The 21,069-nt window shown below is 28.4% G+C and overlaps 1 protein-coding gene across 1 annotated transcript; it reads right to left on the bottom strand.

Moving 5' to 3' along the window:
* Positions 1–1,039: 1,039 nt before the first annotated feature.
* On the bottom strand, positions 1,040–11,205 carry LOC102668782 (histidine-containing phosphotransfer protein 1). Its single transcript, XM_014764134.3, has 8 exons — positions 11,008–11,205; positions 10,788–10,918; positions 10,226–10,294; positions 9,194–9,265; positions 8,306–8,378; positions 7,468–7,574; positions 2,211–2,417; positions 1,040–1,345 (listed from the first exon to the last, which is right to left on the bottom strand). The coding sequence occupies exons 1-6, from the start codon at positions 11,077–11,079 to the stop codon at positions 7,536–7,538; spliced, it is 456 nt and encodes a 151-aa protein (XP_014619620.3). The 5' UTR covers positions 11,080–11,205; the 3' UTR covers positions 1,040–1,345; positions 2,211–2,417; positions 7,468–7,535.
* Between the last annotated feature and the right edge of the window lie 9,864 nt (positions 11,206–21,069).

Raw genomic sequence — 21,069 nt, 5'->3', positions numbered from 1 at the left:
AATCCGTACCCATGAATACCCATTCGAATCCGTTTCGACTTTGACGAGTAATACCCGAGTTAACCAGGTATGGATTCGGATTTTTCTCAGTCACCAAACATCGGATACGAGTACAGGTATAGGAATACTACATTCATCCCGACCCCGAACCTGGACCCGCCTCGCCACTTAAAATTTTTAGAATTTTTGCATAATTTAATCAAAAGGCCTAAAATTTTTATTATTAATTAATTTTATTTTAGAATTTTTACATAATTTAATATTCTTTTCTTAACAATTTTTGTAAACACATGCTATAATAAATTCATTGACATATAAGTAATTAAAAATAAATGTTTAACAATCAATTTATTTTTTCTAAAATTAAATTTTTAATATTTTCTTTACAAAAAAAAATAGTTTTCTAATTTGAATCTGGTACGGAACGAGGTCGAGGATACCTGATACCCGATACCCAACGAGTACGGGAATGAGATAATAAATTTTAACATGTCGGATATCAGATACGGGTATGGAGACATATTGGAGAGTCAGGGTCGAGGATTGTGGAGACATTACCTGTCTCCGTCCCGTTGGCATGTCTAGTTTCAAAAATAAGATAATCTTCATTTGATACTATTGAGGAAATAGTGTGGAAATCAATACTTACCTAGCTGCCTGGTATTAAAAACAAAATGATTCAGTTTTTACAATATCTTTGACTTTATTGGACTGCAGGTTTAATCATATTAACAAATAAATTCAAGATATTCAGGTAAGATTACATATTTATTCTTATGGGAATAAATGATAGTAACGATAATTTCACAATTTTATCGTATAGGCACAATTTTCCCACTAAAATTGAGTTCATAACCCGCAAATGGCATAATTATTCAAGAAAACCAACATAGTAACCAAAAGGGAAGATGAAACAATGGAAGGAGGGGTTTGGAGGCATTTGTGATCCAAGGCTAATTTTTCATTTCTGAATTTATATATTTATAAAACTTCATAAAAAAAAAAGAAAAAAAAATAAGTCATGGGTTGAGAACTTATAAGCTGACATATCAGTTTCTCATTGCTAAATAAAATTAAAAATCAAACCCCTCCTACAAAACATATTCTAAGGTTCAGAAAATGTGCCCCTCGAATAAGAAGTCGAATACACAATGTACCAATGTACTTGCACTCCCATTAGACTGAGGAATACACAACTAGGAAATTAAGTTCCAAACAAACGCATGTTTTTCAATGCTAGATGTCATCTCTAGAACAGAACAGAACTACTTGTGTAGAAGCAATCACTTATATAACAAGCCCAGGAAGATTCAAAAGGCGAGTACTCATCTGACATGCTTCCTAACTGTAATTACATAATAAAAGCACATTTCTCATTATGTCAATTAACATAAAAAAGGTACCTCGTAGGATTTTCATATCAATTACTGTGAAGAATAACAATAAAAACTACAGAACAGATTATTTTTATTTTATTTTTTCTTTTTTTTAGTTAAATATGTTTTAGGTTTATATTACCTTCATGCTTATGAGTGCAAGGAATGGTTCATCACATACTTAAAATGGTAAAGCATAAAAGATATATAGTTTGCCAGATGGTCTAAAGCCTGAATAACAGAACCATAACTCACCATATGCTGCAATCAAGATCTTTTAAATTTTAACATGTTACACTGAAGTTATACTTAAAAAAGATGCAACGACAAAAGAGGTTACAGGTTTTTGAGTTTGAACTTCAAAGCAAAGAAAATGCATGAGTGCTGAAATTTGATTTATTTATTATGAAAAATTAGGATAGTAAAAATCAAAGCCGTAACAACTTGGTTATGAAGGTTTTGCTTTGAATAATCGGTTTCTATCTCTAACAAAAACAGTTATTAAGCCATAGCTCCACAGCTCATGTTTTTAGGTCAAGAGTTACTTTGACATAAATATTTCTGTAATTTAAAAGGAAAAAAAATAGAATAAAGACAGCTGCAGTGTATGAAGTAAAAAAACAAATATAGGCATTCTGTTTCCCCCCCCCCACCCTCTTGGCCAGTTTCCTTGTTGCCTTAATATTAAAAAAGAACAATTCAACTATTTTTCTGGCATTTAAAAATCCCAAGTTCCTGTTATAGACTAAATGTCCAATCAAAGAAATAACAAAGCATATATATGTGCACAACCAGCCGGCACAACTGCAATAGATGATGGACAATGTAAGCTACCTTGCCCGATTTTCCTCCATTTCATGAGCTAGTAGGGAACCCAGCTTACAGAAGTCAACTTTCGGAATATGACTGTAGATATAGAAGTAGTAGTCAGAAAAACTAAAACTACATCTGCAAAATGTGTTCCAATCGGCTGTGCAGTGCAATCTGGTTTCCCAGTATTTTTCAGAGAATATATCCAACTAAGTTGATTGTTCACTACCCCTGCAAGTAAAGGCAAGAAAACATAGTTAAGCATGTCAACAGTTTTTAGCAACATCGATGCAGAAGATCATTAGGAAGAAAATTTCTGTATTAGATGTTGATGCAAGTTCTCCAAACAAAAAAAAAAGTATATTGAAAAAATTCAGACAAAGTGTTCAAACACAATTTGAATTGAAAGATACTGAGACAAGCTTGAGTCTCCCCGTATACAAAGAGCTAGTAATGCTATCCTCACAAACCAAATTAAGGTAAAAGACAAAATTTTGAAGAGGATGAAACCTCAGAGAGATCCTTTTTCCAATCAATTGATCAGAATTAAATCAATAATAAGGGTTTATTTACCTCATCAAACAATGAATACATGCATCCTTGCAGATGTCCCTAGAGAATTTCTAGTCATTTTTCATTAAAAAAATTAAAAAGCAGAAAAGCATCAACCCTAAAGAAGCAAAACTAGAAGGCTTTGGTTGGAAGAGATTATTTTGAAAAAGAGGTGCTAACTTTTCTGATTGGCCTATAATTAATGTGTATAGAAGAAGAGGTAAAGAGAGGGAGAAGGAAGTGGAAGGTGAGGAGATTAGGCCCAAACAAGATATAAGGGTTTATGAGAGGAGAAGGGGACAAGCGGCAAGTAAGGAGGGAGATAGACAAATAATGGGGAAGGGAGTAACAGAATTGGCAAGTGGCAGTGTGGGAGAGGAGGAAAGAGCTGCAGGAATCATGCTTGCATTGGGAATAAGTATTTGGACAGTAGCAATGGAATGGAGGGGGCAGCAGAGAATTAAAAATTGGTTTGGGACTGAGTAGAGAAGTCTGGTTCTCTCTCAGTAGTAGGAGTATCTTTGCATTTTACTTATCTTCTATTCTTCTTGTAAGGGAGCTTTGCTTCAATCCAATTGTTGTTTTTTCCGTAATTCTTCTATATCTGTTACCTGATACATACTGTAAGAGGATTCCTCCACTAAGTATTCACTTTAATATCAATATCAGTTTTCTTTTGTTCTATCTCTATCTCTGGTTCCTATCATTTTCCATTGCAGATTTAAATTCCCCAAATAAGTAAAGACAAACAAATGTTGTCTGGTAGCAGAGCTTAATTACTACCACATAGAATCTGTCAGATAATAATGACTTTTAACTTTAATCCCTATGAAATAGCCACTACAAGTTACAAATAACATTCATGCCATTGTCAATGACAATTGGCAGCACAATTTCCTTTCCTCTTTTTTCAAACTACATCTGTTGGAAAGTATAAAAAGTGTCTAGATTCTTTGTATATAGGCAAACCATAATAATCATGTAAATATGCTGATTAGGAAATCTGTTAACTGTGATTCCTGTAATTAATACGTTGACTATATACGGTGGAGCCTCCACTACGTAATTCAAACACATGGATATTACCAAATGCCTCTCTTTTTTGCTATTTCAGTATGGGAGCCCGAAAGAGGGTAATCATCAACTGTGTTTACCCAGTGCACTGCAGACCGGTGAAGGAGTCTTTGTAATTATTAGACCTCACATCTTCCTCAATGGGAAAGTCTAGAGAAAAGGTAAGGCCTATTTAGCCCATCCAGGTCTGCTGTTTATTTCCAAGGGAGGTTTCTCCAGTACCCTTTCCTTTTGCAAGAATGCCAGTAACCCTTAGCAATTAGCAACCATATTTAGCTACATGTCTCACTTACTTGAAATATTAAATACAGCAAATTATTTTTGTATTTATATTCAAGTAAATGGGACATGTGACTAAATATTAGCCAATGATAGCTATGTGTGCCAGTACCCTCATAAAACAAAGGGTATGAAAGATCATTTGTAAATTATAATGTACTAGTAATTAGAATATACCAGTTCTGTACAGCTGTACTTTTATGGAAATTACTGAGACCATTTCAATGCCATTATGTTCCAGACTTTGTGCCACCTATTTTAAGCCCGTCAATTCTAATAATGGTTCTACTTTAAAGACATTGACATAAAAATTCTACAATCAATCTACATGACAAGGTTTAACTCATACCTGAAGACAGTTTTTCAGGTGTGGTGAAAAACACTTGTCATATATTTGTATTAATATGTTAAAAGATGGGTTTGGTCCAAAAACAGAAGAAAAAGAAAATCATTAAAACTAACAATCTATGTTAGTAGGCAGTTTTTTAAAAACTCATTTTCCATTTTTTATATTAAATTAAAAAAAAAATCAGATTGACATGCATGCTATAGTGCGTGTCACAATATTAGCATAAAATTATACTTTTGAGTTTTTGTTATGATTATGCATCATCTTCATGTACTGGTGAAAATAAATAGGTATTCAAAATCTTTTTCCTTATTAGATTATATTAAATTTGGGACATTTCTGGTCAAATTCATTTTCTATTAGAATATATTAAATTTGAGACTTTCCTTTTCAAAACCATTTTCCTTATTAGCTTCGTAGTAGTATTAAATTGGAGACTTTCCTTTACTAAACTGTACATTTTTGAAAAAGTTGACAATGTGAATTTAATTTTGAGTCTCTTTTGGATTAGCCTTTTCTCTTAAAATATGCTACTCAAGAAGGCAAAGCATAAATAGCTGTCCCCCCCCTCACACGCACACAGTTAATTAAATAAAGTCACTTAGATGTGCAAAGTCAGCTTAAAATCAAAGGAGGACAAAAGTGGCTTGTGACGATTTGGATAATAAAATGGCTCTAATATCATGTCAAGGAACAAACTCCTAAAAATCTAAAGTATTAAGTAGAAGCATATTATTGGTTCTATATCTCTAACAAACTTAATGAATTTCCAATAATTATTGAATAACTTCATTAAATAGAATACTATTGACGCAAACTCAAGTTTTTATGTTTAGAAGTAACTTGATTATTAGGTTACCTGCAAGGAAAATGTTTGTTGCCCTAGAGAAGATCCATCCATTCTTTAGGATTTCCAAAATAAATCCCATAGAATGCTAGCAACTGCAGATGTATTTCTATCACCTCCCCAGTATAGTTTATCAAATAAAAATTACAATATGATCAGACTTGAAGCCAGCATCTTACCAGGGTTGTTGGTATTTGCCATGGAGTTCAGCTACTATAGCTTGGACTCACCCTAACCCCCCACACTATTAATAAACGCTCAGGATTAGTTCAGATGTGCATTCTATCTCCACTACTTCTCTAGTACAATACCACTCTAACTTGAGTGTTGAAGTGTCTTTGTAAGTATCACCACCACTTTCCCATGTTGCTAAGTCACTAGAGAGGAGCAGTAAGGAATACTCACCTTCTTAAGCCAACTTTCTAAGTCTTAGAATTTGAGCTTAATAAGGTGAGAACTGCTCAAGCTTTATAAGGACTACATTGGCGATAACTGTAGTTGATGAGGGATCTCAGCAAACCCCCTCATGCCTAGGATTAGACATCTAGAGCGCGGACAAATGTGGATGGCCGATTAACAACAACCCTTATGTGTGAGAATAGACATCTAGCACAAGGACCAAATGCGAATGGGTCAATAACTAATCTACGATAGACTTTGATACCATCTTAGAATTTGGACTTAGGGCCAAACTCAACCTTACAAAAACCGCTTTGTAAGGTGATAACTGCCCAAGCCTTATAAGGACTACTACATTGGCTATATCTCTAGTCAAGTGGATCACAACACTAAGTTTATTTTAGGTAAAAAGTCTCACAAAAAAAAGGCAAGATATTACTTTAATATTTTATATTATATTTTAAGCTTATTTTTTCTAAAAAAATAAAAATTAAATATTTTCAATAACATTAGCATGTGTTCATTCATATGGAGGTATCAGCTAAAGTGTTAGACTTGTATGGAGGAGTCGAATAATATTTTATATTACTTTAATATTTTATATTATACTTTAAGCTTATTTTTTCTAAAAATATAAAAATTGAATATTTTTAATAACATTAGCATGTGTTCATTCATATGGAGGTATCAGCTAAAGTGTTAGGATTGTATGGAGGATTCGAATAATTGGACACTTAATGAGAAGTGTCTGGCATATGTCAAATAACTATCGGGAACATGTCAGTGTTGGAAACATATCCGCACTGCAACACTTAAATAGGACTGCTGTTCATGCTTCGTAGTTCAACTCAACACCTAGAGTGGAGGTTCATTACTATCTTGGATCTTGACACGATTACCCATAATAAAGAAACACTACCATGTTTTCCCTCCTATACCCCAAAATATCAAATATTATAAATAAGGGTAATTGCATAACCCAATGGTTTTGATGAGAAAGTAAAACATGTTTAGAACATAGTACTTGGTGAATTCATATTATATTACACACAAATAACATCGGAATAAGACAAAAGCATTATTATCAAAAACAGTTTTTATAACACAGTCTTTCTGTCTATCATTAACAAAAGGGAAAAAAGAATAACAAAAAAATGTAAAGCAAAAAACTAGTACAGCTTGATGGCATCCTACTCAGCCTACAGTTTTTAAAACTACTTGGTTCTTATTTTCCTTAATGCATTTTTCTTTCATTGTAAAAGAAAAAGTATAAAAGCAAATTAGAGAAATCATTCACTAAAACTCTACAAGGAACCCTACTTCCACAGCATCTAGCTAACCTATCATTGGGCAAAAGCAAGCATTTACCATTGTATCCCACCGCTCTGGTCCCCATCCCCACAATTTAAACTAATAAGGACTTCCAAATTCCAATTGCCCACCTTTAAATTAGAATATTTTGAAACAAAAAGTAGTTCTAGAGCACCCAAGGAATTCTCTACATTATGAAATGTCAATAATAACCTATCACTAATTAAGAAAATTATAGAAGAGAAAAACCATCAAAGGCCAAATATAACCTTCAAAAGGAAATTTGAAATCATTCATACTTGTATATCATTTGTAGGTTACTGACTTATGCCCATAAATAATATAACCACATAATATGAAGCTGAATTGGATATACATAAACAAGTTCATAGGTACACTGAAAACCGATTATCACATGATCCTGAACCTAAACCGGTGGCCAAGTCATATAAAATAGCTACTGAAATTACCAAGGCAAGTCATCAGAAATTTCAACCAGATATGCTTCATCTGTAGATATCATAATGATCCATTCTTTTCACAGCATATTCTCAAGATAGATAATATTCCTCTCCATCTGTGGCATTTAAGAGTTGCACAATAAAAAATAATGAGAATTAGAAAATTTGAAGTTCCTACTAAATTCAGCAAAAATAAATAATTTCCAATACAAACCAAGAAATTCAATTTACAGAACTTGTTTTGCCTTCTTATATAAGAAAGTAACAGCCACACATTGAAAATCACATAGCAACAATAGTCAACAAAAATTCAATGCATATTTATTACAGAATTAACCAAATCATAAGTAAAGCACCACAAGTTTAGTTATAAAACTGATTCGCTAAAGCTTTATTAAACATAAACAAATAAAACTATTACCCAAAAGAATAAAAACCTTAGCACATTGATAATAAGAGGAAGGATCACATGCAATCTTAAGATCTGTAAGTGACAATTACCAACACTCTTTCTCCACCTTCCTCTCCAATTGTGTGAATCAAGGTAGGTTGTTCAGCACATAAGTATGTAGATGCAATCATGTTACATTCAATCAGTAAAGAAAAAGGGAGACAAAGGAGAGTGTAAGATATTGTACAGGCACATAAAATAATAGTTAAAAAATCTTTCAAATTCTTTTACTTAATAAACCAAGCACGTACACACACAATCTTCGACACCAAACTCAGAATGTCAAATAGGTTTAACTATACATAAAAAAGCCAGGTACAAACACTGTTGCTGATGGGAAAAAGAAACTGCATTTTATCTATCTTTGAAGCCAAACCTAAAGTGATATTGATGTACCTTCACAAGGGTTTCAAATCTGCCTCTCAAATAAGAAAACCTGTTCTTGGTCCAGTATAAAGCCAGGGAGCAACTGAAACATCACAAGAAAAGTGTAAATCTTTAAAGTATTAAAAAAGGTCGAATTGAACAAAATCTAGGGAGTCTAACAATAAGGGAAAGAATAAAATAATTGATTGCTATGATGCTTTTAGTTTTATATACATTAACAATTGTTCAATGATACAATCCCCCACTCTTTGAGTGCCTGTATGTAATAATTTGATATTCGTCTATATTTTCCAAAAATGCAATACAAAATTTCAGCAGACTAAAAACCTTCACTTCTTCAAATAGAATTCACAACAATCTTAATCAATCAACCGATGACCATTCAACAAATTATGCATTCAATTAATCCAGCCACCCAGATCCATATAGAATACACTTGATAAAATATGCTTATGGAAACAATTCATAAGGAAGCAAATGCTAATGTACTCTTTCTTTGATAAAACGAGATCCTGGTACTTCCATTTTGCATAATCAGACAACTTATTCATCACAGGGATGTTTTAAACAGGTGCAACCTATATATCTTACAAAAAAATAAATTCATGACATGCTCGCCTAATCAAGCCAAGATAATAAGTAACCATCCAAAATGGAATGATATTTTGGAGGTAGAGGCAAAGTAGGTAAAATGATAATGAATAAGGGCAAGAGCACATCGATAAGATATGCTACATATACACACAAAACTCATTGATTTGGAACATAGTTTGGTGGAAATATATCACTCATCCTACAAAGCCAGACAGATCATCATTCATCCACTATAACCTATAAGTTTCTCTAATGTCACATGTATATATAAACTACAGGTTCATGATGGAGGAGTTTCCTTACCCATTCTTATCTTTCCTCTCACATGCTTCAATAAGGCTAGCACATGCACGTCTTACACCCTCTGCACCAATGCTGCAATGAGCAAGGAAAAGCTTAGAAACTTATTACTCAAAATATTTAATCTAAACTCTAAATAACAACAATAGTCTTGTCCCACTAGGTGAAATGAGTTACATAGATCACACGAAGCCATTAGGATCCGTTAAAAGTTAGAACTAAAACTAAATAATTAAAAATCCAGGTTTATACACTTAGCTCATTATCACTAATGTGATGTAAAAAAACACATCAACAATAAAATTTTGTAATTCTCTTTGAAAGAAAAAAATCCAACAGTCATGAATCTACCATAGAAGTCTGGTTCTATACATTTGATTTGGCACTTAGGAAACACAACTATACAAATGGGACAGAAAACACCCTGTGCAGGCACCCGAATGACACATTTAAAATCTCCTTCGAGGTGTTAAACAGGGAATGCCTTGTTGACACAAGAAAGTTGAGCTTTGAAGATGTAAAACATCAAAGGAAAATAAAACATTTAGGGCTTGATTGATTTCTAAAACCTTTTTTTTTGGGGGGAAAAACAACTCTTTTCACATTTTTGGAAAAACACGGCAAACAATTTCTCATCCAAAATCAATTGCATTTCGAAAATGATTTCCAAAACAAGTGCTTTAAAAACCAAAAGACAGAAACAGTTGAGAGATGTTTTCTTATCTCCTGTTTTCTTCAGGTGCTCAAGGGATAACTTTTTTCGAAAACAACAATCTACTCATGAAACAAACATTCAAATGTGGGTTCAGGAGACAGAAATTTTAGAAAACATGAAAAGTTAGAAGGCTTCAACCCTAAACCCTAAACATAAAACCAAACAAGTTACAAGGCCTTAATTTGACATACATCATTACATTATATTAGAAGGAAACGTTATCCACATATACAATAAGATTTTAATTTCCACTTTGAACAGTAAACAACCAACAGCATCAACAAATTCTCAGCAAAACATTTGACAAGGATATTCATTACCTGGATGTCCTCGCATAGAAATCCAGAGCGAGATCATTAAGTCGTTCATAATTAACCCTCTCCTGGTCACTGCACACGAGGAGAAGGAGGAGTCACAAACCGATCAACGAAGCCAAAGAATTATTACTAAGAAGCCTAAATTTATAAATTAGGAAGAAAAAAAAAAGGGAGAGAGAGAGAGAAGCGCCAGCAACGCACTCGGCGTGGGGCCACTAAAATTTATAATTTTTAATAAATTTTAACTAAAAAAAAAAAAACATGTTAGAAAATAGGCGTAATTGCATAATTTATTATCATTGTATTGTGAATTTTATAGTTTGTTTTTCAGGAGTTTTATCAATCGAGTTTTTAATTTCTACTTAACAACGTCATTTTGAGGCAGTAAAATTTGGTAGTAAGAATCCTGAAAAATAAAATTGGATGATAAAATGCACCAAAAAAAAACTTAAATGGTAAAATAAATTTCAAAAAAGAAAAGAAAATCTCAAATGATGAAATTCATTAATAATAATTAGGGGGTAAAATGGGTCATTAAGATTAGAAAGGATGTGATGCTGCTTACAGTTGGTGAGAGAGAGAAGAAAAGAGATCCTTGCAGGAATTACAGTAGGTGGTGACAAGTCTGAGGATGATGTCGCAACGAAAAGGTTGCCTCAGGACTTGAAGCTGAAGGAATTGTTGATTGACAAGTCCCTGCGAGAATTGAACAATCGATTAGGTTAGGTATCTGATAAAAAAAAAGCATGTGAGGACTGAGGAGTGAGTGAGTGATAAGTTGGCACCTCATCGTGCATGGAGCGGATGTGGTTGTAAAGCTGGAGCTTGAGAGCAGCTATGTTGTTAATGTTGGCCATTTTTTGGTGAGAGAATGAAGAAAAGAAGAGTAAATAAAGAAATGAATGAATTGAGGGAGAAGAAAGAGAAGGGAAGGGTGGTTTTGAGTTGTTCCATGTGTTAGGGTGGGGTTGTTGTTCTTGGGTCTTAGCCATGTCCTTGGCTTCCGAGTTCTAACGCCTCTGTGTTGCATCATATTTGTCGTTTCAACATTAACATGCAAGAGTGTCAACGTCACTTTTCTCTCTTTAACTCCCACCTTTTATTTTATCTTTGGCTTCGTTCATGAACTTCGTGTCTTTCTTCATTTAATTTTATTTTTACACTCTCTCTTTAACTCATGCAAGTTTAATTAATTTTTTGTCCTCTAGTTTATTTTTAAGATTTAATTTGATTCTCTTAATATTATTTGAAGGTTCAAGTTTTTACTGCATTTGAAGGTTCAATTAAATTTTATAATTTTTAAAAATAGTTGAATTAGGATTTTTATTTTTACAAGATTTGATTAGTAATTTGATACAAAGAATTAAAGTAGTGATGTAAAACTTTATTGCACGTGAGAGAAAATAATTTATTTAATGAAATAACATATGTTTATTTTTTTTATATAATTTTTTTTTAACTAAAAACAGTTACACATCCTAAGTGGAATTAGTTTTTAGTTTGATGATTAGAAAATATCTTTTATCTCTAACACAAAACAAAAGAAATCAATTAGTTCTCTTTTAAAAAAAATAAGTTTGATTTGGTCTTATTTTTTCCAAAAAAAAAATTCTTAGCAAATGAAAAAAAAAAACCAAGATGAACACTTTTTGAAAAATAAAGGGCATGTTTTTAAAAGTATAGAACCTAATTAAACCTATAAATAATAAAATGATCAACTTAAAGGTAAAAAATAAATTAAGATAAAAAAATAATTAAACCCATTAATAAAAGAAAACGGTATTCAGTGAAAGAGAAAAATAGAAAGAAAGCGGGAGAGACTAGAAAATTTGGTGATTTTTTTTTTTGTCGTTAAGAGACAATACAAAGAATGTATGAACTTTTTCTTCTTTGTTTGATTAAATATAGATCGAGAAGAAAAAAAGGGAGAAAAAAATATATAAATTATAGAAGAATATTAATATTCATAAATAAACATAAAATGCAAAAACAAAAATGACATTAATATTCTATGAAAGTCATTGGTTAAATATGTCAAAATAAAAATATGTTTTTCATATATTTTACCATCATATTTTAATTTTTACGCATTTTTCAATTCAATTTTTTCAAGTATTTTAGTATTATGTTTTTCAGTTTTTGTGCAAATTATTATCTCTTTTATAACAAAATGATATCATTTTTTACAAATAACCACTCCCATTCTGTTTAATCAAATGAATTAAACTACTTTCTTATCGTTTAAAAAAATATTGTGACGGTATAACATATAGGGATATATCAGTATTTTATTACATATTGGAAAGATCGATAAAATGTGTAAAAATTAAAAAGAAAATAGTGAAATGCACCGAAGAAATCTTGAATGGTAAATTATTTTTTAAAAAAATTTATATGTGATTGAAAAAATTATATATAAAAAATATACTTAATTCAACCAATTTTTAAGCACTACATTTACATTTGGAGTATGAATGTTCAAATAAAGATTTAAATATATTTTTTATTTTTGTAATTTAACGTTTTTTATTTGACTTAAATATATTTTTTGTGTTTTAATTCTAATAAAATATATTTATTTTATTATTGTTCTTAAAGTACTTTGCATAATACTTGAACCGTACAAAAAGTGCTTTGAACAGGTAAAAAAAAAATATCATCTAAAATATCATGAAAAATAAAATAAATATATTTTGTAAGGACTAAAATGAAAAAAAAAATTAATAAAAATGAAAATTAAAAAGTGTTAATTTGTTGGGACAAAAAAGTATTTAATCCTTTTTATTTTCGTCCCAACAAGTTATTTATTTTTGTTTTTTTACAGATATTTTTTGTTTTAATCCTTGTAAAATGTGTTTATTTTATTTTTTATTTTTAAAATGCTTTACATAATACTTTTTTACTATTTAAATTATTTTTTTCACGGTTCAAAAATCTATCTAAAACTCTTTAAAAATGAAAAGGTAATCAAATATATTTTACAATAAGTAAAATGAAAAAATAAATAAATTACAATGAAAAAAATGTATTTAAATAAAAAAAATATAATATAATCCACATCAATTAGACATAGAGTAAAAATATATATATTTTAATTAAAGAATAAAAATGTGTCACAGAATTACTTTTTAAATTCAATCTATATATATTTATCAGTATAATTATACTATACTAATATATATTTTCATTTTTCTATTTAATATATTAATTATTTTTAAAAATTATGACGCTATATATATATATATATATATATATATATATATTAAATTTTATTAAAGAATAAAATTTTAATATATAAAAATCTTATGAAAAGTCATATGTTTCAAAAATATATATTTAATTTATTGAATTTAATAGATAAATCATATTGAATAAATATTGTAATTAATATATTGGTAGTAACATTGACTAAAAACAACATTAAATATAATATATAGTCAAAATATTAAATAAAAATTAAGAATATTATATTAAGATATATTTAAAGTTTTTATTTTTAAATTTGTTTATCAACCAGTTCTTTTAAACAAATATTAAATAAAAATTAAATATTTAATAAATATATTGTATTTTGTAAATTCCATAATTAATATATTAGTAGTCTGGTTGACTGACAAACAACACTAAATACTATAAATAAATAAAATATTATGTTGATTTTAATAATTATATTATATTATTTAATTTTATATTACATTTAATAAATACTATGATTATTATATTATATAAGTAATGTTGACTATTCAACAACATTAAATATTATGTTTATTAAATATCGTATATAGTCAAATTATCTTAATAGTGGGAATCTGGGTTGTCAATGTAAAATTTGGATTTAATTTGCAGGTAATATATCTTTAGAAAAAATGAAGAAGTGTGATTAAGCTTTAAATCGAAGAACAATCTCATAATTATTCCCAAAAAACTAAAACTTAAAAAAAAATTAGATATGGCCTGTGCTTATGAATAAATTATAAGGTTATATAAATTTGTTGTATATACATGAAAATATGATAACAATTTTTCCATTTTTTCTACTAATTCATATTTTAAATCTATTAACTTCATCTTAAATTAATTTATAAATTGGTCATTTTTACAATATTTGTCTTTAAATTTATATTGAAAAGACAAATTGCTATAAAGTACTTAATTTACCGTTTGTAATTACCCTTAACTAAACTAATAAAAATATAAACTTATCTTTTCAATAGAACTTTTTAAAATTGTATATTTATATTAAATATTTATTTTATATTATATATTTATTTTTATAATTTAAATATGCATGAGGGAAGGCAATAATATTATTTTAATAAATATTTTTTTTGCGTATTAATTGGTATCTTACATAGATCCAATCAATCAATCGGTATGTAAAATAAATTTAAAATGACTACTCATAATATAGCCTTTTATTTATATATTAGTTTTGGCAATCAGAGACTTTCAATTTAAATTTTGATAAATAATTTGAATATATGTATTTTTTAATTTCTAAAAAAAGTTTCAGAATTAGTTTTATTTATTTATTTTGATATTTGATCATAACAATAAAAAAAACAAAAAATAGTATGCAACAAATAAAAGATTTTACTAAAGAAGAAAGTTAATCACCAATTATACCTAATTTTTTGAAATTATTATTACTTTGGGAAATTTTACATACTACATTCACATATATAATGTATTGTCTAGAAGTTACATACTACATTCACATATATAATGTATTGTCTAGAAGTTGTCTTCAAAGTTCCTACATTTATATTAGGAACCTATCTAAAAAATAAAAAATCATAAAAAAATTATGAACATTGATTTGGTTTAGTTTTTTTATTTTTCAAACTACACAATTTGGTTCAATTTGTAGTTTGACATGCAGAAATCAAGTTAAATCAAACCGCACTATAAATATTCCTATAAATTATTGTTATAATTAGTATTTTGTTGTTGGATATCTATGCCCTAAATTTCAATAGTTGAAAGTAAGTATTATGAATGTTGTTCTACTATTTCTTTTTTAAGTTCAAATGTTCATTGGTTGAAACTTGAAAACAAGTAATATGTATTATTTTTACTTTTAAGTTGAATGGTTTATTATTTAAGTTAAATGATTATTATCAACTTGAATACAATTATTGTTTTACTTTATGTTCAATTGTTAAAACTTTTGTTGTATATTTATACAGTTCATTATTGAATTAGTTATTATTCAAGTTTTATCTATTTAATGACAAACTTTTTAAGCATTTTTTAATACTTACTAGAAGAATTTTCAAATCTCAAAAAATTTGCTTGATTTGGTTTAAATTTCATAAATAATTTAAATTGAATCAAACCATATTATACTTAATTTTCTTGTTTGGTTCAGATTTATTTTAGGTCAAAATCATACCAAACCGTATTAGAAATACCCCTTATTTATATTAATGCCTTCATTAGAGTCGGATGAAAAATCAATTCACATTCCATTCCACATTCATCGTGCACACTAAAAAAAAGCAAAAAATCTAATGAGAAAAAAATAAAAATAACATTAAAGTAAAAGGAATCAATATCAATATGAAAAAGAAAAAAAATAATAAAATAGAGAATTATGGCTTATATTATATTATGGCTTAGAGGAGATAAGAATGTTATGGCCAAAATAAATGTAAAACCTAAAAACTAAGTCAATATATATAGGAAATGAATGAGAGAAAGATACTAAAATAAGTAAAATCGAGGTAATATTTTTTTTAGAGGAATAAAATGCATTTAATGCCTTTATTTATAAAAATTAACAACTATTTTTTTACTTAAATATTTTTTTAAACAAACTTATATATACATACTTTTTTAGAATTGATTTTGTATTTAATTATAATTGATTTAATTAATTAAAATTAATGAAATTACATTTAATTCGAGAACGGGAGAAAGGATGTCACATGGTAGCTTTCAATTAGATAAAAACCTTGTTTTATATAATACTAGTTATATTTTGTGTGCATAAGTGTGTATATGCTTGCAAGTATATTCATATGTATTCGTTAAAAAATTAAAACAAAAAATAAACTAAATTAAAAACAAATAAATTTAAATCATATTGTTGTACTAAAACAATTACTTTTAAAACATATATATGTATTAAAAATAAATAATTTTGAACTTTTATATTTATATAGAAATTATATTAGAGTAACTTAACTTATATATAATTAAAGTTATTTAAGTAATTTTAAATTATAAGTATCCCTTAGTTTGAGTTATTACCTATCATGTCCGATTAATAAACAGATAGAATAAAAATTGATTTATTTTCCTCTTAGATGATTTATGATGTATATTCACCTTTTTAAAGAAAAGAACAATCCAATCTTTAAATTGTGATATTAATTAACTTAATTACTAACTTAAATATATTAATTACCTTAATTTCTATTTTAATATATCAATTGCTTAAATTAATCATTGTAGGTTTAAGCAAACAAATGATACCAACATTTTTTCACTAAATGAGTTTTCCCTTAATACTAATTTTTTAAAAAATACTAAATGAGAAGATATATTGTTATGGGTTAGTTATAATATTGTTCAAAATGTGATTTCTGAAAATATAACATGATACCTTGAAACAAAAGTTTTAAATAAATTAATTATCTTCTTTTTATCCATGTTTTGATTGAATTTTATTGTTTGTTTTAATGAAAAAATTAAATTAAATACACAGGATTTAAGTTCACCATCATTTGTCACACGTGCAAACAGACACTATCTTGTTTTATATAATATATAAAATAGATATAGATAGATAAACGAGTAGAATAAAAATTGATTTATTTTACCCTTAAATTATTTATAATGTATATTCAACGTTTTAAAAAAGAACAATTGAATCTTCAAATCATTATATTAATCACCTTAATTATCATACTGAATATATTAATTACCTTAATTACTTTTTTAATATATCAACGGCTTAAATCAACAATTGTAGGTCTAAGCAAATAAATTAAACTATTTTTTTTTGAAGTAAATGAGTTTGCCCTTAATATTAATTCTCTTAAAAAAATATTAAATGATAAGATATATTGTTATAGTCATAATATTTACCAGAATGTGATTCCTTAAAATATAATGTGATATCTTAAACCAAACGCTCTAAAAAAATTAATTTTTCTCCCTTCTTACATGTTTTGATTGAATTTTATTTTGTTTTTTTAAAGGAAAAATATAAATTAATTATGCAGGACCTAATTTCACTATTGTTTGTCATGTGTGCAAACAAGCACAATCAACAACCTTGTTCTATATAAGAAGAAACAAGGCAAGAAGAGATTAGGAACACATTTTGAGATATAAATTTATTTGTAGTGGTTGAATGTGCTTTGTTCATGGGTGAAAAAGAATTTTGGTAAAATGTACTTTGTTCTATTTCCTTTTATGTATCTTTCTTTCAATTGAACAATACATGTAACATTGTCTTCACGTGTGATCGTTGATGTCATTTTTTCTTATGTTTGACTAAACTTTTGCATGATTGATTGATGTGTCTATTTTGGCTTGTTTCACCTATTGTCATGAAATTATTGTATCACCTCATGTAAACTTATGACATATCATTAAGAGAATCTTACGGAGAACCTCTAAAATAACGAAGTACATGCTTAAATGTCTTCATATTGGTGAAAAATTATATTTTGCTATCGAATAAGTGAAATGATATATCAGGTCGTGTATGTATAATAAGATAAATTAGTGTTTCAATAACACTAAGACATGGTACTTCAAGACTAAATACTTCTTCATTCTTTTCTCAATATCTAAAAGGATCATAGTTAATATATAGAGACATTACAATCATTGAAGTGTACAATGAATGTGATTTTCCCATATAAAATCTTTAAAGCACATTTGTTATAAAAGCTTCTTGATGCACAAAAAATTTATTCTTCAAGTATCCAATTTCCCAAACAAAACTTTGTGTTTCCTAGGTCCTTCATCTCAAACTTTTTGTTTAATCAATCTATAGCTTTGGAAGCTCTTTAGGAGTTCCAAAAGTATTTATGTCATCTTCATTAATAACAATCACATCAAATTCATTTCCATGTTTTTAGTAAAATTACATGGACAAATGAGATAATTTTATGTCTTTCTTTTATCAAAGATTATTTAGAAGATTAATCCCTATAGGAGTTCTTCATAGTCTACATTATTTTAGCTCATACGGAGACTTGACCAATTTGATATGATAATCTTCTCAATAATCTACACTACTAGGCAACTATATCTTTCAGTAAGTTCCATACAAATGTTATTATCAATAGACCAATACAAATAGGTTGTAACAACATTCATTAGATGTAAATTGAGTTTTTCATGTGTAATTAGATTGATTAAGTCTCACATCCACTATAGGTGAATATCTGTATCCAAAGTTAATGTTAGATCTTTGTGAAAATTCTTGAGCAAGAAGTCATGTTTTATATCTCACAATTTCATCATTCTCATTTGCACAAAAATCTATTTGCATCCAACTGGTTTTACATCTTCAAGTGTAACCTGAGTCCAAAAATTTAGTTGTTTTTACACCTTTAAGTCTATAATCCAAGTCCAAAAACTTAATTGATTTTACATTTTCAAGTATATGGACTACAAGTCCAAAAACCTAATTAGTTTTAAATTTTCAAGTATATAGGCTACATGTCTAAAAATCTAATTAGTTTTTCATTTTCAGGTGTATGAACTACATGTCCAAAAACCTAATTGGGTTTTACATCTTCGGGTGAATAGACAACAGGTCCAAAAAGCATTCGCTTTGGAAAATGAGTCTAATTTTACCTTAATTAAGTCTTTCTATTCTGGTCAATCATTTATTTGTTTACAATCTTTTATAGACTTACTCTTGATCTTCATTATCATTATCATGTATTTCATTGAGCACTACATTATATGCAAATACATTGTCAACATCAACTTTATTTTGGTTCCATCATATTTCATTCATGACATAATATGAGATTTCTTTATTTTCACTAATTTTAGGAACCCAGGTTCTTCTAGAACTGAAATATATAAACATGTGAAAATAATCTTTCAACATCCTCATAACCTCAATTTGGTCATATTACTTTTAGCTCATTTTCTTAATTTAATATTTTTATCTTCAGAACCAATGAGTCTATCACGCTTCATGTATATCTAAGACTCGTTTTGCAATATTATACTATCTAACAAAAACATCAAAATATATTGAAGCATTAACAGTTGATACATATGATTTAGTCATTCTTTTTATTAAACTTTATAAATGAATTATCTTTTTAAACTTCTGATTCACATTGTTTTGTATGAGAATTAAGATAATGATAATTCATTTAAACTAATCTCTTTTTTCCAACTACTTACTATCTATTCCTCATGTTGAGAAAACTAATTTAAAATAACAATTGACAAACTCAATCTTAAATAAATCTATTGTTATATTTTATTACATATGGAGACTCATACCCAACATATATTTCCTACCTCCTTTGAAGATTCATCTTAATGTGTTATAATTAAACAATTGGACTCATATTTACAACATTATTTACAACATATACAACAGATTTGAAAAAATAATAAACTGGAAATATAAAGTTGCTAACCAAAAATCAATTTCAAGAGGAGAAAACTAGTTATAACTTGTTGGCATGATACAAATCAATATTGTAACATGTAAGATTGCATGTCCCCGTGAAAACATTAAAAGTTTTGATCTCATGAGTACCTGAACATGTTCCATAGGATGTTGAACACAAATTTTAATAGTCATACAATACTCATTAAAAACATGAGATGCAAACTTACTAACATTATCAAGACGTATTTTCTTGAGCTAACAATCTCGCAAAGTTCTGGTTGCAAATTGATAACAAACAAAGATGCGACCATCTGACTGATGTTGGGATTCAATTCCAAATGTTGGGATTCAATCAATCAGCCTAATTTGATTCTAACAGACAATCATCAAACCTAACCACATGCTTTCTATTCATGTAGAGAGAAATTACTTTATAAAGATGAATAGAATCCCTTTGTGTTCTCATACTCAAAATCATGATGAAAACTAAATGCGGAAGCCTACCTGGATTAACCATAATGTAATGATGATGAAAGGTTGATCAGAAGATTGGTTTTATGATCTTCCAAATGTAGAGAGCTCTTTTCTTTTCTTTCTCTGAATTTTTCTGGCGAGATAAAGAGAAAAGGGAAACTTTACGCGTTGCTCTCTATAAATGGGGACCATAACCTCTTATATTGGTAACTGCCATCAATTACCCCAAATTTGATAATTATAATTTGGCCTCTCATCAAATTATAATATCACTGATGATATCTACAGAATTAGCCTTTCATGACATATATGCCCTTAGTCATACTTTTATATTGATTAGACCACTTTAATATTTTGACTAATTATATAATGGCTCTAACTCATTCAATTATATATATATATATATATATATATATATGTATGACCCAAAATTGCTAACAATCTCCCACTGATCACAAATATATATATCCTTGCATCCTTATGAATATATAACCAAATATATCCAAAAGTCAATGTATGCATACATAAAATCTAACATAGAACATAAAATACATAAAAGTGACTAACTCCCACTACACCAAAGATTCCTTAAACTGTAAAACACTCATATGAGCAACATGCTCATGAAAGATCTTGGGTGAAAGTCCCTTAGTAAGAGAATCTGCTATCATGGAATTTGTCCCTAAGTGTTCTATGGAAATTTGTTCACTCTGTACCCTTTCCTTAATAACTAGGAACTTGATGTCAATATGCTTTGACTTGGTTA

The sequence above is a fragment of the Glycine max genome, chromosome 11 (assembly GCF_000004515.6).
Source record: "Glycine max cultivar Williams 82 chromosome 11, Glycine_max_v4.0, whole genome shotgun sequence".
Taxonomy (NCBI): domain Eukaryota; kingdom Viridiplantae; phylum Streptophyta; class Magnoliopsida; order Fabales; family Fabaceae; genus Glycine; species Glycine max.
Note: the sequence above shows the minus strand (reverse complement) of the source record. Positions and strands in the feature narration are given on the sequence as shown.